The 27,765-nt window shown below is 42.7% G+C and overlaps 1 protein-coding gene and 1 long non-coding RNA gene across 9 annotated transcripts in view; one reads left to right on the top strand and one right to left on the bottom strand.

Annotated features, from left to right (window-relative positions):
* Positions 1 to 1,439: 1,439 nt before the first annotated feature.
* On the bottom strand, positions 1,440 to 19,483 carry LOC119870818. The gene is made up of 3 exons (XR_005354050.1): positions 16,748 to 19,483; positions 10,902 to 11,003; positions 1,440 to 1,658 (listed from the first exon to the last, which is right to left on the bottom strand). It is a non-coding gene; the product is annotated as an uncharacterized LOC119870818 (long non-coding RNA).
* A 144-nt stretch (positions 19,484 to 19,627) lies between these two features.
* Positions 19,628 to 27,765, top strand: part of NTRK2 (neurotrophic receptor tyrosine kinase 2) — a 327,349-nt gene continuing 319,211 nt past the window's right edge. For 3 of the 8 annotated variants that reach the window (XM_038526949.1, XM_038526950.1, XM_038526951.1), the window contains exon 1: positions 19,629 to 19,965. In XM_038526949.1, coding sequence (XP_038382877.1) covers positions 19,754 to 19,965 — 212 coding nt within the window. In that variant the 5' untranslated portion in view covers positions 19,629 to 19,753. Of the gene's footprint in view, positions 19,966 to 21,136; positions 21,198 to 27,765 lie in introns of those variants that run through there. The other 5 variants (XM_038526954.1, XM_038526953.1, XM_038526948.1 and 2 more) reach the window with 4 other exon arrangements.

The raw sequence follows: 27,765 nt of genomic DNA, 5'->3' as shown, positions 1-27,765 counted from the left end.
TCTGGATGCTGTGCTGCAAGCATGGAACATTGGCTGCCTGTGAGTATAGACACTTGCTTTTGCCTGGCTGGCCTGTACTGCATACTGTGTATTAAAACAGCTTCTCAGTTTCTAAAGGATGAGAGCTTATTTCCTTTGCTGTGGGTGCTAGATTATTAATCTTCTTTCTATTACTGTTTTTTGTTAAACTCATTTAACATTTGTTAAACTATTCCAGTTTGGTTCTCAAAGGGCCTCCCTGCCCACTGACTCATCCATTCTCCCCGCAAGTGCATGCCTGCATTGTGGCCCTTCTGCCCAGATACAGCCAGTGGGGGTACTGAGTGACCCCCACTGTGTGCACTCAGGTTCTCCAGTGTCCTCCTGATTGGTGCTCTATTGTTTGCAGTGCTTGGCACTCTTTTTTAACTTGTATCTCTGAGTGTCACATTATCCATGATGCCCTGGCAGGAAAGCACCCTGTTTATGTTTATTCCATGTCATTTTTGACTTTCTCTCTGTCTGCCTGCTCTTGTTTCCAGAATGCTACAATCTAGGTAGGCACATTTTGATGCTGTGCTTAGAAGTATTTTTTTATTTTGTTTTTGGAAAGCTTATTTTGTCTGCCCACTCTTCTGGGGGTAATACTTCTTCATTTTATCTACATAGAGTGATATTTTAAGAGAAAGGCTTATATCTAAAGATGGTTTTTATAATTGAGATGGAGATTTGGGAGAATGGTCTGGGAGAGTAGTGAAAGGCACACTGTGCTCAAATGAGCTTGAGTTTTTCTTTCTTTTTTTTTTTTAGAATTATTTATTTATTTATTTATTTATTTATTTATTTATTTATTTATGAGAGATACAGAGAGAGAGGCAGACACATGGGCAGAGGGAGCAGCAGGCTCCCTGAGGAGAGCCTAATGCGGGACTTGATCCCAGGACTCTGGGATCACAACCCAAGTCAAAGGCAGACGCTCAACCACCAAGCCACCCAGGTGATCCAGAGCTTGAGTTTTTTCGATGAATGAAATTTCAGGAGCTATTTCCTTAATGGTGTGAAACCATGTATTTGTGGAGTTAACGTGGTAAGAGTTCTGGAAGAGAGTTTGGTTTAACAGAAATCTTGGAGATGAAATATAAATTTGATGAGGGTTTGTTCGAAATGAATGGAGGATCCAGGGTATGGAAAATCCATTTTCCTCAAAAAAGATGGGAAAAGAATGAGAGGTGGGGTTGGAGACAGGAGTTTCCATGTAGTGTGGCACAGTGAAGAAATTTCAATCCTTTGGAATCTAAGGATTGAAATTTGGTTCCACCTGGATTGCCTGTAGGGCTTTGGTCAAGCTCCTTCAAAGCCTCAATTTCCTTATTAGTCAAAGGAACACAGAGATATTTATGTGGTAGGTTCCATATGAAGACTAAATACAAGTAGTAGGTACTCTGCTAACACTAGCTGAATTATTTCCATTATTTTATTAGTTTCATCTGGTGTTTTGGAGTGTCCACCATGCACATATCATGAATATTACAAACATTCCTTGCATTTGAATGTCAGTTTTCCTTGTTGAATACTGTAGATAATGAAGATAGGGCTAAGTGATCCAACAATGTAAGTTGACAGATGAGTTTGTGAATGAATCTTTGGTAGGAACTTAGCTTTCGTTATTTCTTTTTCACCTAGAAAAGGAAATGCACAAAATGGTAGTTATTTTGACTCTGATAAAGCACCTCTAGTGAAGTTTTTGGCTACTTGGTTTGAAGAAACATAGCTGCATCTACTTCCAAGTAGCTTGTTGATCTTCTCACACTATTGAGAGAGAAAGAGGAGTGTAAGAGTGACTTGGATATAAACCTCAGATAGCAGCTTCATGGTCACACCATTAACAGAAGAGACCACTCTAGAAAGCCCAAGCCAGGAGCAGATGGGTCTTGTTTACAAGGGGCACTGTGATATAGGCAATGATTTTGTGGGAAGGTCAGGGAAAGAAGGACTTTTCAGTGGGGACATTTGCATGGATGTTGGGTAGAAATAAACAATGTCCCTCATCTTGGGTTAGAAGAGGATTTATGATAATTATTTGAAAGATTGCTTCACATTCAGAACATTTTTATGTTGACTAAGTCTATTTATAATCTACCTAGGCCACTGACAAACCAAATTTAGCCCAGTTGGGAGTGTGACCAAGGAACAGATGTGTTACTGGGCCTATTCTCCCCACGATGCAACCAAATTTCTTGTTTGCAAGGTCTGGCCATATCCAATGCTCTTGAAAAGATGAGTAGAAAATTGCATTTTCTGGAAGCTACATACATCTTATGTTCTAACCTATTCTAGCCTCTGGTTAGGGGGGGATTTTGGTGGGAGAGTTTTCCTCTTTTTATGGCTCTCTTTGCTGAGTGTTTTCACCTTTAAGATATGAGAGAGGAGAATTGAGCTCTCAATAATCTATACTGCATAACTATTACATACAGTGAATAATTATCAGGACAATATCAGTGCAAGTAATAAGAAAAATAAGGGCCAAACATATGGGATCACACCACAGCAGCTGTGAGAGCAGTTTTCAATCATCTATAAATTTCAGGATCTTTCTGAATGCTAACAAATTATGTTTTTCTGATGGGTCCTGAAAATAGAGCTTCCCCATAGAACCGTCTGTGTCCCACATTCCAGTTACTTCAATTGCATCTTGTCTACCCATCTCTTCAGTGCTTTATTTTTTTTTAAGATTTTATTTATTTATTCATGAGAGACACACAATGGGGGGGGGGGAGAGAGAGAGATGCAGAGACACAGGCAGAGGGAGAAGCAGGCTCTATGCAGGGAGCCCAATGTGGGACTTGATCCAGAGACTCCAGGATCATGCCCTGGGCCAAAGGCAGGCGCTAAACCACTGAGCCATCCAGGGATCCCCCTCTTCAGTGCTTTAACAGCTAACTTCCACTTTCAGAAAAAGGCCTCTAGAAAGGTTAGTGTGGCAGAGACTGACTACCTACTCATTAAACCATTTCCTTTTCCCAGTCACTCAGCTATACTGCCTTTCCCAGCCCACCCGCTTCTAGGTGTGGTTCTGTGAGTCGTGCTGAAGGAAATGATGTGTGTTGCTCTAGGACTGACCCAGAAAGCATCCTGTTTCCACTCAGCATATTCCCTCTGTTTCCTACTCTTTGCAGCTGGGTGATGCCAGACTTCTATTGATAGGGTAGTCATAGCATGAAAGGAGCCTTGGTCCCTGAGTCATTGTGGGAAGAAATCCATCCAATCAATAATATCTACTTTGTACTTTGTAGAGTGAGAAATAAACTTGCATTGTGTTAGGCCACTTGGAATTTGGACTTGTTTCTTAGAGCAGTTAGCTGGTCCTGCCTGATACATTCAGATGTTCACTCCACTGTCTTTTGTGAACGTTCATTATTCATCAACTCATCTTTAAGGCAGGTGACTCACAGTTCACTTAACATGAGGGAAAGTCTTGAACTGATGGAATGACAAAGGCCCTTTTGTTCCTGAGATGTTTTTATTTGGTTACTTCAGAGGCCACTGAATTAGTCACTTATTGTGAAAGCCACTGTGTGAGGTTAAGTGCAATCCATTCTGGAGGGAAGGAGAAAGGCCTGAATCTTCAATTCAGGTGTAATAACACACAGTGTTATACGTGTTGCATATACCCCCATTGCAAGGTATGGCATAAAGGTCTTATTATTAATTATGGTGAATGTGCTGAAATCTGTGAATTTTAAAGCTTTTTAATTTGAAATAATTACAGACTCAGGAAATTGTGAAAAATGTGCAGGGAGGTGCTATGGACCCCTGACCTGGCTCCCCCAGTTTCGGTATTGTATATAATTATAAAGTATATCAAAACTAGGATATTGACATTGGACAATTTAGAGTTGGTTCAGATTTCACCAGTTGTACCAGCATTCACATGTGTATGTATGTGTAGTTGTGTACAATTATATCTTATAGTTTTGTATAACTACTATTCACAATCAAGATACAGAACTGTAGTATCATCACAGAGCTCCTTTTTCCTTACCCTTTATAGCTAAACCTGCACTCATCCTCCCTGCCAATCCCTAACCCTGGCAACCATTAATCTGTTCTCCATTTTTATAATTTTGTCATTTTGAGAATTTTATATAAATAGAATCATACTACATGCCATAAGCATTATATACTATAAGAGTATACTGTATGGCATGATTCTTTTGAGGTCCATCCAAGTTGCTGTGTATCTCTGTAGCTCATCCTTTTTTATTGATGAGTAGTATTCCACGGTATGGATATACCACAGTTTGTTTAACCATGAATCCATGAAAGAAATGAGGGTTGTTACAAATGTTTGGCTATTCTGAATAAGGCTGCTATGGACATTCATGTGTGAGTTTGTGTGAAAATAGTTTTTAATTTTTCTGGGATAAATGCCCCAAAATACAGTTATTAGATCTTATGAGCAGTATATTTTTAGTTTTACAGGAAACTACTCACCTATATTCTGGAGTTTCTGTACCATTTTACATTCCCACCAGCAAAGTTTGCATGATCTAGTTTTCCTGAATTCTCACCAGCATTTGATATCATTACTATTTTGTATTTAGCCATTCTGATGGGTGTGTAGTGATATTTCTGTTGTGATTTTAATTTGCATTTTCTTAATAGTTAATGAGTTTGAACAACTTTTGGTGTGCCTGTATTTTCTTTTTGGTGAAATATCTGTTCATGACTTGGCCCATTTTCTGATTGATCTGTATTTTTTTTCATGTTGAGTTTTGAGAGTTCTTTGTAAAGACTAGCTATAGGCCTTTGATTGGCTATGTGGTTTATAAATATATTCCTCCAGTCTATAATTTGTCTTTTCATCTTCTTGACAGGATCTTTCATAGAACATTTTTAATTTTAATCAGGTCCATTCAATCATTTTTTTCTAATAAATTATACCTTTCACATCAAATCTTGCTAGGAACTCTTCATCTACCCTATGTCTCAAAGATTTTCTTCTATGCTTTTTTTTCCTAAAAGTTTTACAATTTTGTGTTTTATATTTTAGTTCATGATCTATTTTGAATACATTTTTGTGTAAGGTATGAAATTTAGGTCAAGGTTCATTTTTTTTTGCTTATGGATGTACAATTTTGTGAATCCTTCTTGAAAAGAAATGAGGAGAGTTCAATCATTCCATCCATGACATTCTTATTTCCATAAACTTCTTTGAATGAGAGATAGGGGACAGGGGAAGATATGGCTATTGTATCCATTTATGCACCTCATGTTTTGTGTCAGGCAGAGGAGAGGTTCTTAAACCAGAAACTACAGGTCATAGTGTCTTTAAAAGCATTTGAGCCGACTTTAAACATTTGAAGAATTCATGTGCAAATGTAGATTTTATGAATTCCCTTTAAAAATCAGAAGCTTCAATAATGGTAGAGCTATGTTCCTCCCTGACAACTACGTCCTTGAGTTAATGTTCCTTTGGATGGGACACACTCCTTCCAGTTCCCTATAGTCTCTGCCATTTCCTGTTGACTCCCTGACATTGTGGGTTCTTGTCAGAGTCGTCTGTCTTCATGATTGTTTTCCTGGCATTATTGTTGCTATTGTTTGGTGCTTGTTCCCACATGGATCTCTCTTCATTTACTTTAGATCTTTGTATTGGTGACCTCCTTAGATATTTCTTCTTGGCCTGTGATTCTTTTTCTTTCCTTCCATTTTCTATACCTCTCTTCTTTGCTTTGTCTTTCCCAGGTTATTGATTTAAGCTCGCTTTCAACCTTGATTATACTAACATGTTACCTGAAAGTGGCCTATCTGGATGTTCCTAAGTCCTTTGGGATCTTGAACCCACAGGACCTCCAGCCTAGGTCATGATATGAAGTACACCATTTGTCAGTTTCCAATGTAGAGATCTTGGTAGGGTGTGGGGAAATACTCACTAGGTCTTTATGTATAAATCACCTGCTGTGCCTTAGTTATTAAGTGCCCACTCTCCTGAGTTGGGCCACTGAACTCAGTTATAAAAGATTAGGTAGTGCCATCTGAACTATAATTATTCTAAGTCACACTTGGAATTATTTGAGGGAAAAAAAAAGCTTTCAACTAATAGATGACTCATGGCATCCTGGAGAAGGAAGGCCAAGAAACAGCAGAGCCAAAGTATGGGAAATTTCAAAAGCTTCTGGGAAAACCTAGGTCAGGGAATGACAGATCTGGACTCCAAGGCCTCCTCTCAAATCCCACAAATCACATTTTATTTCAAAAGAAACAATGATAACTGGCTTGAGCACAAGATGGCACTCTTACGTCTGCTTCACTCCCCAAGGCTGTCTGGAAAAGGTGATAGAAAACAGAGCAGAAACAAAACTCTAGTGTTGCTGAGAACTATTGAAAATAAATAGTAATCAAGAAGGATGATGAGGGAAGGAAAAAGATTAAAAATAAATGCAAAGCTTTTTGTGTTGTGTTTTGCTTTGTTTTAAAAATTGGCTCTCATCATAGTCTTGAGTCTGCTAGACATGTGTGGGCTTAGGTCCCACACGTGTGTTTCGGCTCTGTTCTAGAGCAAAGACCCTAGGACAGTACAGGGGGTAGAGAAAGAAGTATTGATCATATGTGCTGGTGAGAGGGCAGGAAAGGGCCTTGATTCTCAGATGGAAGGGGTCTTGGACTAGGCCAAGATGATCTCTTTTCAGTTTTCTTATAAAAACATCTGAATTAGCAAGTGTTTAGATAGGATTTCACTCAAAACAGATGTTTAAGAGAAAATTTAAAATTTCTGTTTCTCTCTCTTTCCTTCCCCATCTGTCTCTTTCTCCTGTTAGCCACTGAAATCCATAACGAAGGAGAAAACTAACTACTTTGGAACACTTTTTTCTGCCCCAAAGATCATATTCCAGGAGGAAAAGGTGGATAATAAAGAAAGTCTTAACAGGAAGTTCTCTAGCATTGTCTAATGAGGAACTCAACATAGCCCTGGCAGTTACAGAGGTGACCTAGGTATCACAGACAGCCCTATAACTGAGTCAAAAACCCCAGAGCAAAGGAAAGTGGCAATCTGCTGGTTCTGGGCTGAGGTGAGGTCATTCTGTGCCTTCAGATTTCTAAAGATGGCTAGCTGCAGGACAAGTCTTTCAATTGGCAAAGAGGTGGCTTCTCAACTGATTGTGGTTTATTCCATCCTAGAGAGTGTGGGCTACCTTGACATTTTGGATTCCTGTTGAAGATCCTTGTCAATCCTTCATGGTGTGACTTTCTTCACTTATAAAATGATATTAATAAAAGCAGTGCTGCTTCTGGAGACAATATCCTTCACATGAAGGAGGTTTCAGACTTAAAGAATCACACAAAGACAATATGTAGTTTCTCATCAAGAGGTTTGTGACGTAGAGGACATGTGATAACATTATCCACATTTGTTAAGTGCAGAGCTGCAGGAGCAGAAAGGCAAGTTGAGAACCTAAAGCTCATAAACAATCTTGTGAATGCTCCATGAATATTATTTATTTGGTTATTTAGAGAACAAAGAGTTCACAGGACCCTGAGAAATAGAACCAAAGATAGTGGCTGATAATGTCTTTGGAACTGTAGCATTACTGGAGATGGCTCTCAGAGTGTCTGTTCTCAATCTAAAATTGCTAAGTGGCAAATTTTTTTAAGTTAGAGATAGAAACCATTGATTTTTGGGGGGTGTCTTGTTTTGAGTATCTGATAATAACTTTTGACAATCATTTGAAACATCCCGGAGTACAGAAAACCCAGAATTAGCATTATCTACTCTCAGAAGTTGAATTATCTTTTGGATACAGATTCTTCTCTCCTACTTGGCTCACTTGTGAGAATAAGGAGAAACAGGAGGGCAGGAGAGATTCTTCCATCTTGGGAACCTTCTCTCCTAATCCATAATAGAAACTGTAGCATGCATGCAGAAGATGTCTTCCAGGAGTAGAGAAGGTTTATTAAAATTTTTAAAGGACAGCAAGGGAAGGCAAAAGCTACAGTTTCTGTGTTTGCAAAGGGCCTTGCAGAGTCTCTAGGGCTTCTGGAAAGAGAAGAGGTATTTATGTAATAAGGCATGAGTTCAGTCAACTGACCACCTCTGATCAGGAGAGTCCTTTAAGAAAGAGAAATCATGTAGGAGAAAAACAACAGAATCTCACAAAGAGGTGGGTTTTGTTCTACAGAATAATTTGTTTTCTGTTTTCTCTTGGCTGGGATGACTTCAGAAGGGCATGTTAAGGACATAGAGTTTGTCTCTGTAAGGCTTTCTATTCATCAGACTTGGGATAGAACAGTTCAAAGACCATTGAAAGCCAAGGGCTGGATTCCCCAGGGAGAAGGAGGAATAGAGGTGGAAACACAGAAGGAGATATACAGGCATGAAAATAGTTGGAAACTCTTCAAGGCCTGTCAGTTAGTTGCAGGTCTTGGCATGAATCACCAAATACCCTTTAGACAGGCTGCTGCATTGCTAGGGGTGGACTGGTCACAGGGCTGATTCTGATGAGAGCAGAAGGAAGAGCTGAGAAAGCAGTCACCATGTCCTCTTTGGGTCTAGTTTGGGGCCAAGAGGCCAATGAACACAGTTGGTGCTAATTTTCTTGGGAGAGTAGAAGATGGGTGTAGGCACAGCTACAACTTAACACAGAGTGTGTTTCCATCTATACGCCATGATCTCTTTGGCTTCCTTGCATTTACTCATGCCATCCTCCTGGTCCTCTATCCTGGATAATTCAAGTGTATTCTTTAAGACTCATCTCAAACATCATTGCTTTCCTGAAGCCTTACTTGCATCTTGGTTTGTCTCTTATAGGTCCCAGTATAGGCCTCCTGTCTTATTCCACATAATGGAATCGATCCACTTTTACATGTGTTTTCCCGCAGGACTTCAAGCTCTTAAAAGACAGGGAGTATGCATTATGTTAATTTCCAGTAGTTTGCAATGTATGGCAGTTGACTTGAAGGGAACTGGAGGTCTTGATGGCTACTGCCTGCCAATACCTCCCTGGAAGGCAATGTATGAGAATTTAGGTTGGTAGCTCTCCACTGGCTTGTAGGTGCTACTTGCCATAAGGCAGTCTCAGAGGGCCTTCAGAGATCCTCGGACTGTATGAAATACTGCCTTGGTAAACAATAACTGCATATCATTGTTCATATCATTACCGAAGTTATCCTTTTGCTGGAGAGCAGTTACTTTACCGATGGAGATTTAACTAATTAATTATATAATAGGCATAAGGATCTGCACAGAGAAATGTAAGAGAAGTGGAGAGGATTTTGTGGCCAGTGCAAATGAGGTACCTATACCTACATTTCTCTCTGATAAAGTCCTAGAATATCAGTGTTGAAGGATACTATTGAGGGTATCCTGTTCCTCACAGCTTTGGTTATTTACCATGTGTGGTAAAAATAACCTAAAATGTAGTGGTTTAAAACAATAGCCATCTTACTCTACCTCACAATTCTGTGGGTCAGGAATTCAGGCAAGGTTGGCTAATTCTTCTGTTCCAGATAGCATCAACATAATGGTATTCAACTGGTGAATAGATTGGCTGGAAGATCCAAGAAGCTCCCTCTCATGAGTGCTGTCTAGGTAGGAATGTCGAGAAGGCTAGGTTTAGCTGGGACTGTTGACTGAGATGCTTTGCAGCATGGAAGCCTCAGGGTAGTTGGTTTCTTGTGTGGTGGTTCAGGGTTTCAAGAATAAGACTTAGAGGGCACGAGGCAAAAGTTGCATGTTTTTTTTTTAATGACCCAGACTCAGAAGTCACAGAGTGACTTTGCCATTTTGCAGTCAAATGCTCTACCCCTGAGCTATACCCCCAACTTTGCCATTTTGTATTGGTCGAGGCAGTCACAAGTCTGCTTAGAGTCAAGGGGAGGAGACACAGAATCCACTTTTCAATAGGAGTGACATCAGAGAATCTATTGCCATGTTTTCAAAAGGCCATGTTTATTGTACAGATAGGCAAAATTGAGGCTTAGGATGGTAAGTTATTTCCCCAAAAGTACCACACAAGCTATATAAAGTGGCATCATTGTGACTGAAACTCAAACCTAATGATTTCTATAACAAAGGTGAGAATATTGGAGGACGGTTCCTGTGGCACCATAGAGGCTTTGCTATGTCTGCTTGCTCTATTTTTCTTCCTTCCTTCCTTCCTTCCTTCCTTCCTTCCTTCCTTCCTTCCTTCCTTCCTTCCTTCCTTCCTCCCCTTCTCTCTTTTTATAAGGAAAAAAAAACATTTTGGTTAAAGGTACTGGAAAGAATAAACACAAACAAGTTATATTTCCTATAGAATTTTTTAGAATCCTGTCAAAATTTAGGACTATCCTTAAAGATGAAAATTAAGACAGATAAGCTTGCTGCTCACAGCATTATGTGCAGATTTATTAATAAAGTCTTACATAAAAGGCTGACTTCAAGAGTTGACTACAGTGACCAATGTGGCAGAAAGACCCTGTGTTTTTCCCCAGTGACAGAAGGGGAAGATGTCAGTATGATACCCAGAATTTAAATTATCCATTAAATTTTGTTTCAACTTGAAGATTATGTGGTCAGAAAAATTCTAGACTATAGTTTACTGAGGTTCTAGTTAGGAAACTATCCTTCCATGTCCATTCTCCTTTTCTTCGCTTAGTAGAACCCCCCACTTCAAACTTCTCAAAACATTTGGTCACACCCAGTAAAACAAATCTAATTCCCAATCTTCTTTTTCGGAGAAGATCTGGAATCTAAATTTGGATTCCAAGAATTTGGAATCTTAGTTAATGAGACCATATAAGAGGTATCATGGCATATTTAATGGTTGCAAAGATGATGAAAATCACTATCCTCCTCCTATCTCCCAATCTCCTTGAAGTAAAGGCATGGCCACTAAGTTCTTACCAAAGAAATGTGAGGGGATGTGATATATACAACTTACCCATTATTTCCTCAGAAGGAAATTGTTTGCCTGCCGTTTCCTATCCTCTTTCCTTCCTGCAGGCTGATGAGACAGCTTTGACCATGTAGGTAAGGACAAACCCTGGGAAAATGACAGAGGAATAAGGTAGAAAGAGTCTGGATCTATGGGTAACCCCACAGAACAGAGCCATGTATCCATCCTCAAATTTCTACTCTACCTATAACATTAATGAAAGAACTTAGAGATGTAGGCACCCAACACAGGTGTTGAACATCTCTTCCTGTTAAAATCACAACTTTGGAAGAGAAGACATGGCCACGGGAATGAGCAGCTCTCCTTATTAAAACAGAGCAACAGAAAGAATACCTCTAATTGGAAAGGGGTGTCAAGCAACTGGTTCAGCTTGATTCTGCCCCCTTGATCTTTTTTAATGTTGGGATATATCCACTTCAGTCACTGATGATACCATTGCCTTGGCACCAAGGAAGTGTTATTTAGATACTATAGGGGTCCTTAGGACTTGGTATGTGGAAGGACACTTATGACAGGGCCATGGAAACCCACAAGATTGACCTGGCTGTGGCAGCGGAGGCCATATTGGCTAAATGTGGGATGCTGGGAAGTCTGCAACATATCCTAGACTTCAGGAAACAGATTTGTGGTTTTCTTGGGTTTTGTTTTGTTTTGTTTTTTGAGGAAAAATAGATAAAATCCCTTGACTAGCTGACTATAAGAGAGAATATTGATTTGAGAGAGAAGGGAAGTTCTAAAATATAAAATTCTGACCACACAGGCATGAATGATCCTCAGGAGGAGAAAAGGAGAATCTGTGTAGCTAGGCTATGGATTTTGGTGTGGAACTAGATAAAAGGTGGGCTATATAGCCAAGTTTGAATACAATAGAACAGCACAATTCTGTGAGAACACTGGCAGAAGTACTGAAGTCCAGAATTCACTAAAATTGTAAAAAAAAAAAAACAATATAGAGAGCAACACACACAAAAAAGGACTATTTGAACCAGGCTTAGAATAAGGAGAAGAATGAAGAGAGAGATCCAGACCTGGAGCATGGAGAGACATTAGCTGATCATAGTGACAATACAATATTATTTACCTCTTAAACTCTGCCTTCTCTGGTGAAAAAAAGGATCCTTACATTGGAAATGGCAAAGGTAATGTGGTTAACAAGAATTTGGAATCTTAGTTAATGAGACCATATAAGAGATATCATGGTATCTATAAATAGTTGCAAAGATGATAAAAATCTTTATTGGGTTTGCCTATGTGACCAAAGAACAACTGTTGGTAATAATGGCATATGGAAGAAGAGAATAGAAAATGTCTTGGTTTTCCAGAAAGGAACAAAGATGAATTCCAAGATGCACCTAAATTACTGTTCATTCTGTTTCTCAGATCACCTCCCACTTGCCTACTCTACTCTTCTTTGTGAACAATCCTGCTCAATTTTGCTCCTTCAGGGGAAAGAGGAGTGAGTGCAAAATTAGCCCAGTGGACTGTGCAAGTGGTTTTAGGAGCCTAACTTGTGTAAGAGTAATTCTTATGCAAGATAAACCGGTGCACCAAGTGTTGACAGGGCAGTCAAGACAAATTCACTTGGAGAAACTGATTTAAATATTGGAAAAACAAGGCATAAGGATCAAAAGGGACCAAGAGAAGGAATGAAGTTATATATCAAAAAGCCAGAGTATGAATGCCAGGTTGATATCAGGTCCAAATGATGGTAGAAATGGAGTTGGCATGAGAAATGAGTGCCATGGTAATTGCAAAAAAAAAAAAAGAAAAAAAAAAACAAACCAAACCAAGCCAGCTTCTCTTCCCCCAGAAGCCCCCAAACAAAACCCACAAGTGAGCAATACCAGCTTGGTCTTTATGTAGTGGTGTGTGTGATTCACAGGTGGCTTGAACCAAAGGTCAAGGAAGACCTCATTATGGAATTCTTTTAGATGGATTCTTAGCTGGTTAAACAGCCACACTCAATATAAAATTGAATTAATTAGTTAAGGAATGAATGTCCGCCTAGATAACGTCTCCAGCTGAGTGTCTCAGCCTGTCATGTTAAATATTTTTTATCAATGACTTAAAGGAATGCATGAAAAGCATACATATTAGACTTGCAGGTGAAAAAATATAGGAGGAACAGTTGATGGCAGGTTCAAGGTTTTAAAAGAAGATTCAAAGAGACCCAAGGATCTAGGTCATTGAATCAAAGATAACAACAATGGGGCTTTAGGAAGGATAATTGTTGATTTGATAACTTTTAAGAACAAAAGTAAATACATTCTCCACATTAAAAAGAGTAAAAAGAAACAGATGAAATTAATTTTAGTGATATATTTAACCAGTAAATCCAATATATTATAATTTCAACACAAAATAAATATAAAATCATTAATGAGATATTTTGTATTTTTCTTAAGTCTTTACATCAAGTATGTATTTTACTTGTAGCATATTTTATTTTATTCTACTTTTTAGCACATTTCATTTTAGACTGACCGTAGTTCAAGTACTAGAGAGCCACACAAGCTGTTGGCTACCATTTTGGACAGCACAGGTCTAAAAGGACATTGCTCAAAAAAAACTAATAATGAACAGCTACTCCAGTTGTAAGAACATTTAGTTAATAAACTGTATAAGTCTGATATGATTGAATGCTTATGGCTTGTTAAGTCTAAGTGTAATATGGCCATAAACACAGATCTTTGCATGGGTTGTAATTGTCAACTGACTTGGAACCAGAAACACTTGCCTATCTCAATAAATCTATGCTGAGTGCAGAAAAGGCATACTGTAACCTTTTATTGAGGAATAAGTGAACTCCCTTGTATGACTATTGATATAAGACTCCTGACATAGACTAGAAAAACAATGTGGAGTTTATCATGAGACCTAATCAGATCACTAAAAGTTGGATTTCAGGATCATGCAGGTGTATGTGCCTCCAATTTCCTGAGGCTCTGTTGAATTTTCTCCATATGCTCTTCCTTTTAGCTGTTCGTAAAAGCTTCATAAGTCTGTGTTGAGTTAGTTTGCGTTAAATGTGTGACTAAGCGTTAAAAGTGGAAGGTTGGGACTCAGGGAAGACAGGAAGTGGGACGAGGGGTCAGAGTGCTGGGCAACATGCAGTTCTCACACTAGTTGGGCAGACATGGGGAAAAGTGAGACCTAACTCAGAGCTGGAGGATGTGGGATGTGAAGCAGTTGGAAACTTTGTGAACAACAAAGAGGCAATTGAGTGGGAAGGAACAAGTGTGGGGCAGATCATGGATGGCAGCCTCTGGTTCCACTGTGGCCTGTGTTGAGGGTCTTCAATCCCCAAATACTCTCCCATTTGTGGATGGCATGGTACCTGAAATTCCTTTGGTTGATATCTTATCTCCAGGGTCTTCTACTAACATACAGATATTCTTGGGAAAGTGAAATAGCCAACGGTGAACATTATTTATAGATTGTAAACATGCTTTTAGATTCAGTTGTTTTCCACCAAACTGAGGGAGTCTAGAACCAGAGTAACTCTGGATTGGAAGAGAAGAGACTAAAAAAAAGAGGAAAAGATGATAAAATAAGGTATATTGTGGCAAAGGAGATTATTAGTGCCGCAGAAACGTTTTATAAGTTGTCTGGTCTGTTCTGTTTCTCCAAACAACCTATCTGATCCCTCTAGGTGTAAATGCTTCTCTGACTTCCTTTCTCTGTATGCACACACCAACAGCACACGTTCATGAACATTGGCTTTCTCTGTAGGCTCAGACTAGATATTGCCATGAAACTTGCATTATTCACTCAATATACTATAGACATATCTTCAGGTTAATGTATATAGTTTAATGCATTTTAATTAAGTGTAAGTATAAAGAATGGAAGTATAATTTATTGAGTTGCTTTCTTATTAATGGACATTCAAGGTACTTTTAGGGGTGGTCACTATCTCTCCCATCTTTCAAATAATGGTTTCCCCAATCTTTTCCCAGAATGTAAAATGTATTATTACATAGTAGGTCCCGCTAATATGAGAACATTACAGATTCTTTTCTTATTAAAAATATCCAAATTTATAAAATTTATAATTTTATAATTTATAAAAGCTATTTATAAAATAGCTTCCTGAAATTGGAGGTTCTAATTGCACTCCAATAGGAACAAGAAAATGATGACTGGAGGTTCTAAGGCAATGTTTGTTTCTTGCTTTTAAAAATAGCTTTATTGAATGGTGCCTGGGTGGCTCAGTCAGTTGAGCATCCGGTTCTTGATTTCAGCTCAGGTCATGATCTCATGGCTGTGGGATTGAGTCCTGCCAGGGTAGAGTCCTGCTTAAGATTCTCCCTCTGCCCTTCCCCTTGCTCATGCACACTCTGTCTCTAAAAAAATAAGATAAATAAAATAGCTTGATTGAATGACATATAATAAATTAAAAATATTTAGATCCACAACTTGACAATATGGAAATCATCACCATAATCAAGATAATTAATACATTTATCATCCTCAAGGCTCTCTGTGTCTGTGTCACTGTTCCTCCCCGTTGTCTCTGCCCCTCTCACCAGCAGTTACTGATTTGCTCTCTGTCATGATAGTTTACATTTTCTATAGTTTTGTGACAATGGGATCATACAGTAGGTACTCCTTTTTGTCTGGCTTATTTCACCCAGCATAATTATTTTGAGATTCTTCCACACGGCCCCACGTATCAATAGTTTATTCTTTTTCATTGCTGAGTAGCCTCTTATGGTGTGGGTATGCCACAATTTGTTCACCCATTCACTTGTTGATAAATATTTGGCTTGTTTCCAGTTTGGGGCCTCTACAAATAAAACTACTATTAACTACTATCACATAAGTGTCTTCGTATGGACATAGGCTTTTATTTCTCTCTCACAAATACATAGACATAGAATAGTGGGATCACATGGTAGGAATATGCTTCATGTTTGAAGAAATCGTTTCCAAAATGGTTGTCCGTCTCAAAAATATTCATCATCTCCTAAAAAGTAAGGTCTGAGAATTCCTGAAATAATGTCTGTGAAAGATCTGATAAGTCTTAAAACTGAGATAGACCCATAATTCTATCAGCTGAGGAATAGTTATTGATTTCCTGGTGTTTCCAGATATTGTGCATGATAAATGTTGAGTTACCATTATGGCCAGGTCCCTCCCTGGCCCAGGTTAGAACATACCTGGCCACTAGAGGAGGTAGAAAGTCAGACTTCCAGAAGTGCCAACTTCGGGGACAGCATAGAGAAAATTGACTCTGATGAGGGGAGGAAGACTCTCCAAGGGGAATTATTCAGACAGACTGGCAGGATTATAGGTTAAGAAAGTGAGAGTGAAGAGGGCCATTTAAGGAATCTCAACTTTAGCTTATTTCATTTATTCATTAAATACACACAAACATATTTTAATACCTGCTATATCCTTCAGATATCTCGATTAACAAAACAAAGACCCCTGCCTTCATGGAGTTTACATTCTGCCTGGAAAAATGCAATAAACTATAGATCTAGGTAAATAAATAAGCAAATGATCTGTTAAACAAGAGTTAAGTACTATGGAAGAAACCCAGCCGGGGAAGTGTGATTAGACGTGGGGCAGCCAGTTCTAATTTCAAGTGGGAGATAATCAGGGGGGTATATTTAGAATCTAAATATAATAGTATATATGTTATAATACAAATTCTAAAATTATTCCAACATAATTAGAATCTGGTCTGCAAACCACGTTGAAACCTTCTGCTCTCTGGCTGTCGCACTGTCACCTTGCAGCCACTAGGGCTCAAATGGTCCATTAATGAGAAAAAAAGGGATGAGGGTGGGGGTGTGAGGGAGACGTGGTAATCAGGTACACACCCTCCCCCAGGCGTTCCGCAGGGGCAGCTCCATCCAGGGCACTGGCAAGACGGGCGGGAGAGTCTTACTGTGTGTCCAGGACCAAGACTTGCCTTTGCCCTTGCCTTTCCTTCCTTGGCGCGTCCTCGTCCTCGCCCGGCAGGGGCTGGGGGCCGAGCTGAGGCATGAACTTCAGCCTGGCGGTTCAGCCCCCCGATGCGTGCGTGTCACAGCCGAGTGATGGTGGAGACACGCAGACCTGCCGGCCTCGTCTTCGGGCCCTGCGAAGAGATCTTGGGGCCGCTGCGCGAGGGTTCCCGCGGTTACGCTCGGCGCCCCGGGTCGGTACAAAAGCCCACCAGATGCTTTCTGTATTCCCTTGTAATATTTAAGGCATCACTGAGCTGTAAGCATTCACCTTGACGTGCAGGTTTTCTGGATACTTCCCACGCTCAGCCTCTGCGAGCAGATCGGTGACCGTTCTTATCCTTTGGACCAGATCCCATCCGGTCGCCCTCTCTGGAGCTGAGCGCTGGCCGCCTTTTGGCGGGGAGGGAGCTCGGCGAGGCCAGGCTCTCGGCCTCTCAGCGCCGGCCGAGCAGGGGCGCGCACGCGTGGGGCGCCGCTGGTTGCACATCTGGCGCCAGAGCGCGCCCCCCGCGCAGTGCCCGCCCGGGCCGCGGCCGTGGGTTGGTGCTCCGGAGCGTGCGGGGCGCTCTCTCCCCGCGCGGGGGCACCAGAGCTCTCGCAAGTGTCGGGCACTGCGGTGCATTTTTCCCAGTTCCCTTTTAAATGACTGCGGAAAAACAGACTCTCGGAGCCGCAAATGGGAAGACGGATTCTCAGGCAAGGCTTGCGAATGCCCCGCAGCCATCATTTAACTGCGCCCGCAGAGCAGTTACGGTGTGTCACTCGACCCTCCCGGATCGCCTCGTGTGTCCCTAGTGAGACCCCGAGGCTCTGCCCGCGCCGGGCTTGTCGGTAGCTGGAAGCCTGTCGTGCTCTGGGCAGCGCGGGCGCAGGGCACGCGTTCGCGCACACCCGCGCACACACGAAAACGCGCAAGGTACGGCAGGGGAGCAAGGGCTCGGGGTGCCCCGCGGGGGCGGGGGTGGGCATCGCGGGGAGTGAAGCGACGACCTGGGAACCGCTGAATCCTGCCAGGTTGAAGGAGGAGAGAAAATGACGCGGCGCCACACATCGGACAGGCCAGGGTTGCTGCGGCGCATTTAGGGAACCCGATAAGCGTCAGGCGCGCTCCCTTCCCCTCACATGTCTCTGTTTCCCGGGCGTGTGATGCCGGAACACGGCAGGAGAAAGACCCACTTAGGGAGCTAGAGTTGCATTTGGAGACTCCCCTCCCTCTGCAAAAGCACCAACAGGAAGACCCTCCAAAACCATGGATCCTCAAATAGATGGCCCGGAATAGGGGCGGTTATCCTTGGCTACCGATGCCGAGCACGTTTTGGTGTTTACAATATTTATTTATTTTTAGGCCAGCTCGCCCTCCCTTTTAGGCAGGATGGGAAAGGAGCACGCAGCGGGGTGGGAGAGGGGAGGGAGGATTCCTATAATAAGAATCAGCGCATTTTTCAGAGCTGAACCGAGCCCGGTTTCCATTTCAAAAAAGGAGACAAGCTCTACTGCGATGGGAGAAGAGACCGCGGTGCGAATTAGGGACTGAGAGGCGTCGGGCGGTGGAATGGTCCATCTCGGAGGTACCTGGCTCTCAGTGCACACACACACACACACACACACACACACACACAGGCGCGCGCGTCTACCCAGCCAGGATGTGTGCGTGTGTGCGCGTGTATGAACTCCCACATGCTGCTGCTGTCTGCTCCTGGCCAGTGGCACCGATGCCTGCCTCCTCCCCGCTCGCCCCCAGATTCCCCTCCCCTCCCTGTTGCTTTTGTCTGGAGGGTGTTATGGGTTTGTGTGTGTATGAGCGTGTGTGTTTTTGGATTTCAGACTAATTTTCTGGAGTTTCTGCCCCTGCTCTGCGTCAGCCTTCACGTCACTTCGCCAGCAGTAGCAGAGGCGGCGGCGGCGGCTCCCGGAATTGGGTTGGAGCAGGAGCCTCGCTCGCTCCTTCGCTCGCGCTCTCGGCGCTCCGTGCCCGGCGGCAGGAGGAGCCTGCACCCAGGCGCCGCCGGCGGGCGGTAGGCGCCGGAGCCCGGGTGAGCAGCGCGGACAGTGCCCTCCGGCGCCTTGGCCCTCGCTCTCCCCCACCCCCCGGGGCGGCCGGGGGTGCTCCCCAGGTGGGACGCGCCACGCCACCTGCCCGCACCCCCTGCGCCCGGCGGCCGTGGCGGATTCTGCAGCATCATCGGGGGCCCCGTCGCGGAGCCATCGCCGCCGCCGGCGGTCTCCGCGTCCCCCTTTGAAGGGTCCTTCGCCGGGCCTGTGCCATGGAATCCCGTCTCGGGGACCCTTGCTCTATCTCCCCTCCCTCGACCTCAGGTTGGGGTGGGGTAGCGGGGGGCACGTCAGCGGCCTCGGCGGCGTCAGTGCCATCGAGGGGCAAGTTTATTTCTGGGGCCGGAGCTGTGCACGCATCCATCCATCCATCCACAGTGCCCGGCTGGGGTCGGGGTGGGGGTGCGGCGAGCGCGCCGTATGGGGTCCTGCGCTCAGTCTCACGCGTGTTTGTTTGTCCTCAGCCCCGAGGTGCGCCCCGGATCCCAGTGCGCGTCTAGCAGGGAGCCTGCGTCCCCGGGGTGCCGGCAGCGCCGCCGGCCGGTGCTCGGTGCGCCGGGCCATGCAGCGGCGGCCGCGGCGGAGCTCCGAGCGGCGGTAGCGCCCCCTGTGAGGCGACCAGAGATGCCCCGGCCACTGTGAACCGCGCCGCCCGCCAGGACACGCTCAGCCCGGGACACGCTCGGCTCTGCGCGCCCGCGACAGGCACCGGGGCGAGGGAGCGACCAGCGCGGCGCAGGCCGCCCAGCGGGGGCGGGGGAGGCCGGCCGGTGCGGCGCGGGGCCACCTACTCGCTCTGACTCCGGCTGGCACTGGCGGCTGGGGATGTCGTCCTGGACGAGGTGGCATGGACCCGCCATGGCGCGGCTCTGGGGCTTCTGCTGGCTGGTCGTGGGCTTCTGGAGGGCTGCCCTCGCCTGTCCCACGTCCTGCAAATGCAGCGCCTCTAGGATCTGGTGCAGCGACCCTTCTCCGGGCATCGTGGCGTTTCCGAGGTTGGAGCCCAACAGTGCAGACCCTGAGAACATCACCGAAATGTGAGTTCCTGGTGCTCTTCCTCCTTCCTTCTCTCCTTGCCCCTTGGACTGGGGCTGGCCAGGCGTGTCTGTCCGTCGGGGGCATGAATGTTGTCTAAGTCTGGGGAGAAGTCAGACATGGGCTGGGCCATCTGTTAGTTACCTGTTTTTCTGGCTTGGGACTAGTACCACCTCGGGGAGAAGCGGACAGTTGAACATAAGTTTCAAGTATTCTATATGTGTCAATAACATAAATACATACACTCTTTTCAGAGATTCCATATACGCTCTGTATTTGAAAGCCCTGCTGGGTGTGCTTTAGGCTTTCCTTATGCAATAACTTAGTTTTGGACATTTTTGTTTCATAAGGTGCTAAGTGCATGTTAGGTTAGAAGTTCCAGTAATACATACTAGAAAGGAGGTTAAAATGATGAACTTTTTGAAATCTATTGAAGGAGATCAGAGTCCCCCCCCCCCCAACATCTTTCCCTGAGGTTTGCAGTTACCAGTGTCCCTTTGCATTTTATATATCAGATTTTTGTTAGGAGATGGCATCCAGAGCTGGCCTTGAAAATGGTCTGTAAGAAGAGAAGTTCTGAGTGTTGAAATTGCGCTCTCTTGAAAGAGAAAATGTGCTCGTCGGAAGCCTAAAAGCCTGGTCTGATTTAATTTGGACTTGACTTCCCAGAGATATAATTTTGAGACCATTTGGATTATAAATCTTAATTGCCCATTGAAGGACTAGGTTGGATGATGACCGAGGACTAGGTTGGATGCTAAAGCAGTGTGTAGTACTCTAATGAATGCTGCCTTTAGCATGGGACAGACCCCTGTGTCCCTGGAAATGTTTGAGCTTGTCTTGCTCTGATGGAGAAGCAGAATTGTGTATTTCTGTCCTCCTGTTCTGATGGCTTGTGACAAATACATTACCAAGTAAGAATTCACCAGTGCCTTCTCCAGCATCTCCCTGTCACCTCTACTAGATGTATATCCCACTCCCCCCGCCCCCCACCCCCCGGACTTTGTCACCACCTACATTTCACTGGCATGAGATTTTATTCATCCAAGTAGAGGATTGTAAGGCAAAGTTTCTCCCGGTTTCCTTACGGTGTTTGATCCTAAGATAGGCAGCCCTGAAAATAGGGCTTGGGCTGTGGCCTTCCGGTTGGCGAGTGCGCATGCTTTTTTTCCTCCTGAGAAAACGCACGCCCTGTTTCTGCCAACGTAGTTGACTGAGATAACCTGTTTTTAATGTAAGTAAGAGACCTTTGTAGCCTCTGTTGCTTGTTCTGCTGGTGATGCTCATGTTATAAGGCTCGGCAGAAGGAAATGGCAGCAGCACAGGGGGAATGTGCAGGCCTAGCAGAGCTGAGATGTGCTGGGAGCAACCAACTGTCAGGCTGCATCCAGGAGGCTGGGTGTTTTGGTTTTTTTTTTTTTTTTTGGCAAGGATCAAGGGAGGCAGAGCTGGATAGGAAGGTTGAGTAGGGCCTCAACTGTGCCGGCCCTGGTTGGCCTGGTCAAAGTGACTGTGGCCTCTCATCAGGATCTGTGTCTTTTTCATGAGATGGAGGGGGGTCTGTATTCAGATGGAGGAAGCCATATGGAATTCAGAGCCCTTTGGACTAATTTGAAACCAGGGAGAGTGCCTTTATACAGTCAGACGTCTCGTGTTGTTGTGGATTGTTTTGAAATTCTGTATTAGATGATGCATCTATAATGAAGGAGGAAATGAGATAGAGCCAATCATTTTCACTCTGACATTTTTTTTTTCACTGTAAGATTTTTAAGGCCCTAATCAGAGAAAAGGAAACTAAAACTCTCTTTAAGTTTAAAAAATGCTATTCTAAACCTTAGTGGTGTTAGCTGCCTGGTATTTATGAAATCAATAGAGTTGAGCTGAGCTTTCTTACATCAGTTCTCACAATGCTGTTGTTTCCGTAATATCTGATGGTAGGTTCCTATTTCCGGGCTTTAAAAAATTGATTCTTCTTATTTTTACCAAAGTGTTTGTCAGTTGTTCAGTTAGTGGCACTCCTAATTTCTTCCATTATTTTTTTCTTTTGAGTTGAAAATCCACTGAGATTGAAAGATTGGGGGAGGTGTGTAGGGTTAGTATTTGGGATGGAGAATTTACGTTCCTTAGTGACACCAATGGGGCTGTTAGATGTGAGTTCTGAGAAAAAGTCTGTGTCTCAGCCCTGCGCCTCAGCTTTGTTTGCACCCAGCCAGTTTGTGCCCTCATGTCCTATAAAACATACCAAAATCCTTTTTTGGAAAGCACTTCATATAATTATTTTGAATTCTGCTGTTTTGATATCAAAATGACATCAGTAGATGAGCTTGTTTCACTGTCATCCATATATGATACCATCTGGTTCTTTTTCTTACATATTAATATTTGCTTGAACAGCTTTATATTCTTGGCCAGGGGAATACCAGCTACAGTTGGAACCAAATTACTTTTTTTTTTTTTTTTTTACTTTATTATGAGACCCCATGGTATTCTTAAAATAACCTGGTTGAAAGTTGTAGTTTAATGGTGCTTAGCTGAAATTTCATGTTTCTATTTTTTTTAGTAGGAAAAATGGAAATAAATAAACTAATTAAAACTTGCTGAAGCCACAGTTTACTGTGTCATTTAAAAATGGTACGTCATTTAATATCTATATATTTGGGGAAGAGTACACCACTGTGCTTTTTGGGTTCAGAGAGAGCCCATGGTACAACATTCTAAAACTGTGTGCAGAAATTCATTAAGAGATAGTTTTATTTTTTGCTTCTACGCGCATATTTTAAGCTAAGCTGACATTTCATTTTTAGAGTCATTGTTGGAGGCTGTTTTATTAAAAATTCTATCGTAGTGTCTGTCTCATACTGTTTACACACCAACATGATCTATATGCCTATATCTCTCTTCTCTCTGTCTATAGAGATGCATCACACCTGCCCAGCATCACACTGCTGCTTAGCACCAGCTTTCTTACTCTGAGATGGTTATACCAAAGCCATGCTAAGTTAAACTTAAAAACAATACCATTGTCACACATAAGTGGAATTCAGGAGTAAAGCCTGTTAGAGTTATGTAACTGGCCATTGACTCTCTGTAGTACCAGGTGCCAAAATGTACTGCAAAGGACAAGTTCTACCTCACCCAAGTGGGAAAAGAAATGGATAAAATAGATCATGCACTTTTTTTTATTATGGTCAAAAATGCCTAACATAAAATTTACCATCTTAACCATTTTTAAGTATACCATTTAGTAGTGTTAAGTGTTAAGTCTACTTATATGGTTGTGAAAGGGTATGTTCATCGTTATATTGCTCATATTTTATATAGATTAATGATGGCCTTTTTTTCTGAATTTCTTGGGTGGTAGTTTCTGATTTGGGGGGTCATAGACAAGTCTAATATTTTTCCTCTTAGTACAACATAGAATACATAGTACAAATAGAATTTGCAGCCTCTGCTGCCAGAGCCTCTATGTGCAATAAATTGTTGGCTTGGTTAAGCGACTGTAATGTGATGTCATTAATACATTGATTTTGGCCCCCCTCACCTTAGTAGGCTTTTCCCTGCAATTAATTGTACTAAAAACAAATATCCTGGCATTCGGAAGGTTTCAGTGAAAGGCATCTGTTTTTATTACTCTGATGTTTACTTCTCAGCCCCTCCACTGGGGTTTCTAGAACTTTGGATTGTGCTTTACATGCATGTAAGATGCACAGAGTAAGTTTTGAGTGTGGTAACATAAGCAACACTGGACTTGTTCATAAATAAGGCAGTCTAATTTGTATCACTAGCACAACTTGCAAGCTAGAGTTGAGAACATGCTTTCTTCCCAGCGAAGGTATTTACAGAATTCAGCTCAGCACAACCATTTGAAGCCTCTTTGGTTTTATACCTTCAATCTCTGCATTAAGGAGGTTTTTATTACATTGGGTAAAACAATTGAAAAGCCCCTCAACCCTTCTGACCCAACTTTCTCCCCCTCCCCCTCCCCATCACTTCTCATTGAGCATACAGGAAAATGTATTTGATTTTTTTTTTCTTCTCCGAAAAGTGATATTTCCTTATGGGAATTCAGAGCACTATAGTTAAGGGAAGGGCCTGGGTTATGTGTTATTACAAGCAAGTAATGGGAAGTTGAGATAATGTGGTCACAGTTCCCCAGAGCTGAGTTTAGTTCTGTTTAAAATCTTTCACTGTTTCTATCCCATAAACCTCTGTTTGTGTCTGTTTCAATATTCCCTTGTAATGACATTTCCTAAGCTGAAAAGTTGGCTGGACAGCTGAGAATTGAGGACTCTTTCTCCCCAGGAACATTCTGTATGATCTCTTTGACTATATCTGGGTCGTCAGAGTATAAAACCTAGAGTTCTTGTTTAGCTGGGGGTGGGGAATTCCTTTCTTTCTTTTTTCTTTTCCTTTTTTTGTTTTTCTGTTTCTGTTTCTGTTTTTGTTTTTTGTTTTGCCTTTGGTACTAAGCAAGTGTCCCCAGTGTTAACTAATTTCTCGTCTTGGCTGTTTGGGAAAAAAACACTATTAAACCAGCACTGACATTAGGCCTCGGACTAACTGAGCATGTCTCTAGAGAGCTTCATGTAGCTTTAAATACCATAGGGTAGAACATGGCATTGAACCTGCTGCCCCTTGATGCAATGCCAAGTTCTGGTTCCTCTTGATGTTTATAAATCAACTGGATGATTTTGAGGAGAGGTTACTTAGGCAGGGAACCTTTTTTTTTAAATTTTTAAATTTTTTTATTCATTTGGTGTGTGTGTGAGAGAGAGAAAAGGAGAGAAAAACCCGAACCTTGGGTTAATAGCAGATTGAACATTTTCATAATCTACTTGGTCTGGCTGGTTTAGTGCACAAATCCCCCCCTGTTCCCCAACCCCCAGGTGGCAGAGGTCTGAGCCCTGCAGTGGCCTGATCATTTTCACTCTACATTTGATTGCTGATCGATCTCCATTAAAGAAGGCAAATATCTCACATAATCAAGGTGCCTTCTTACCACTTTGGTCTCTGGGCTGTACGAGGGACTGGGAAGTCAGTAGATATTGATCTGGGTGATGAAGGAGTGAGTGCTTGTGAGTGTTATAAACCTGGGAAGAAAAGTAATGCATAGGTACTGAGTTTATTGTTGTTGTTGTTTTTTTTTAACAACAATAACAAATATAAACAAGATGTCACAGAAAGCTGGAGTCAGGAGTGACCTGATCATGAAGCAGCCCCTTACTCTCAGGGCCTGAGCTTGTCAGGTATCAACCGAGAGCTTTGGATTCAGTGCTCAGACAGTTTCTTCTGGCTCTGAAGTTCCACGAAGCTTCAGTTGTGGAGATAATGTGGTTTATACATCAGTTGTGAAGTAAAGGGTGGTATGAGAATCTGAGGACCTTTGGTGACAGTGTCACATGTGCATATGTTCAGTGTCTGCTCTGAATTCCCCCAAACACGTCTTTTTTAATTGTGAGCTGCTAATAAGGCTGGTGGCATGTTAGTGCTGGACTGCTGAGTCCAGAGTTGCACACAGGGTCACCTAGAATTGGTACCACAGAGGGAGAAGGGTCCCAGAAATGTTCTGCTCCGGCCCCCTCTGCACGAACCAGGCCAGTGAAGAGTCTCCTAAGGCTGTGATACATTAAAAACAACATGGGTCTAGGAGCTCTTTCTCCTAGCATCCAAAGGAGGTGCCGATGACCTTTACTTTAGGGTGCCTCCCTTTTGTTCTGCATCCTTGGATGGAACCTGACCCCCACCCACCATTTTAGAAGTGTCGGAGATGTGAAGAATAGCTCAGTACTAGACCAAGTCTATGCAAACCTGTCTCTGTGAGAGACAAAGCCATTAAAGCTACTCACCCCAAAGCAATGGTCTTATCCTCACATTGGAGGAAATACATTTTTTGTTTAGATTACGGTGTTTTGTTTCTGTTTTTAAATTTCAAGCCTTTCTCTTCTCCAAGCAACTCATACACAAAAGTCAGGCTGCAGAGACAAGCCTTCACAAGTTGGCAGCAATGTGGGATGCTAAGCCTATGCCTATTGGACCATGTTGGCAGGTTGGGCTTGGAGCGAAGGCAGAGCAGACCCAGCAAGATGCAAGCTGTTGCCCTTGGAGTCTGCCACAGTCAAGGGTGCTTATATAAGTGAAGGACCCCACAGCCCTTTGTACAAAGCCTGTCTTAGCTCCTATGAAAGACCTGTGGCCAGAGTACACTTATTCTTTCCTGCCTTCTTTTTTTCCCCTGACTTCTCTTTGCCCAGGATCAATGGCTGAGATCCATGACTAAGCCATTGAGCAAGCTTAAAGCTTGTTGACTCGCATCTAGAATTCATTCTGCTACCATTTTGTATGATGTCGATGGTCTTCATGGAGACATAGCTCTGGATTCAAGCAGGGCTTCTCTCCAGGGACGTGGAATGCTCCCTTCAGATATCTGCTTGTTTCTAGTCTCATTCTGAAGGAGGTGGGAAGGTCTTGACATCCTTGGAGGGTTTGTCAGGTTGATTGGTTTGTCCAGGGCTCTTTGGTCAAACACAGTGTAATTTGGGGTAGAACGGTAGCCAGTATCTCACTTATGGCTCTATCTACTATTCAGCCCCACTTGCCCAAATTAGCCTCAAAAGCGCAAGCAATTTTGAGAGAAGTGCAGAGATTCAAATAAATGTTCACAAGTTAAGCAGCATGGTGGTGGGAAAGAGGTGAACTGGGGCTTCACCTCGTGTCTTTCCCCTGCCACCCATCACCATCTCTCCCTGCACCATGTTAGACTGATCAAGAGATAAATGATTTGTGTGCCCTTGGGAATATGGCATCTTCTAGTATAGAATAAAAATGATAGTAATCACATACCATCTAGAGTCTCTTTTCTATTGAAAGTAAGGACCTATTGCTATTCCATACCCTACACTTCCCTGTGAGGTTCATATCCCAACAATCCTTGGGACACACAGACACACACACTAGGATTCTAATTGTGTGGATGTGATCTCTCTATGGAGATAGAAATGTATTTATAAAACTCCACTAGGTGTGGTTTTTTCAGACTTAATTATCTGGAACTGTAAAATTTCCCTAATAATTTAGGATTTACTTCCTTAAACCATCTAGACTTTTTTTTTTTTTTTCTGTTGAGATATAACTGACATACAACTTTAGTTTCAGGTGTACAACATAATGATTTGATATTTCTATGTATGATGAAACCATCGCCTCCATAAATCTAGTTAACATCTATCACAACGCATGGTCATAAATATTTTTCTTGAGATGAAAACTTTTAAGATCTATTCTTTTAGTGCTTTCAAATATACAACACAGTATTATTAACCCTAGTCACCACGTTGTGCATTACATCCCCACCCAGACTTCTAATTTTGTTTTAATGATTCTGGATTTCTCTTGAGGAGGAGGACCTGGGTGAAGTAGCGACTGTTAGTACTTTGACTCCATTAGCCAACCAGGCTACTCAGAGACCTGTTGTGTCTGTGATCAGTTCTCAATATTGACAAAGCAATCAATGAGGCATTCTTAGACAACTTAACATGAGTGTAATTTAAATCAAAAGATAGTTGCATTTTGGTTTTCACCGTCTGAAACATAGTGCGGGCTCAAAAGGTAGGCTCTTCTAAACTCCAGGTTTTGTTTGCCAAAGTTGTCTCTGTTTCATGTGCCCCAGAGTCTCTTCCTGTGTGGTGGCAGAGGGGCTGCACCTGAATTCTCTGCCTTTTGCCCACTGGTTTCCCAGCTCAGGCCTTGGTGGATGCTCATCTCTGCAATGTGTACACACGTACACACTGGCCGGTGGACAGTAC

This window comes from Canis lupus, chromosome 1 (genome assembly GCF_011100685.1).
Source record: "Canis lupus familiaris isolate Mischka breed German Shepherd chromosome 1, alternate assembly UU_Cfam_GSD_1.0, whole genome shotgun sequence".
In the NCBI taxonomy this organism is placed as follows: Eukaryota; Metazoa; Chordata; class Mammalia; order Carnivora; family Canidae; genus Canis; species Canis lupus.
The sequence above is the reverse complement of the archived record's forward strand: the minus strand, read 5'-3'. Positions and strand labels throughout refer to the sequence as shown.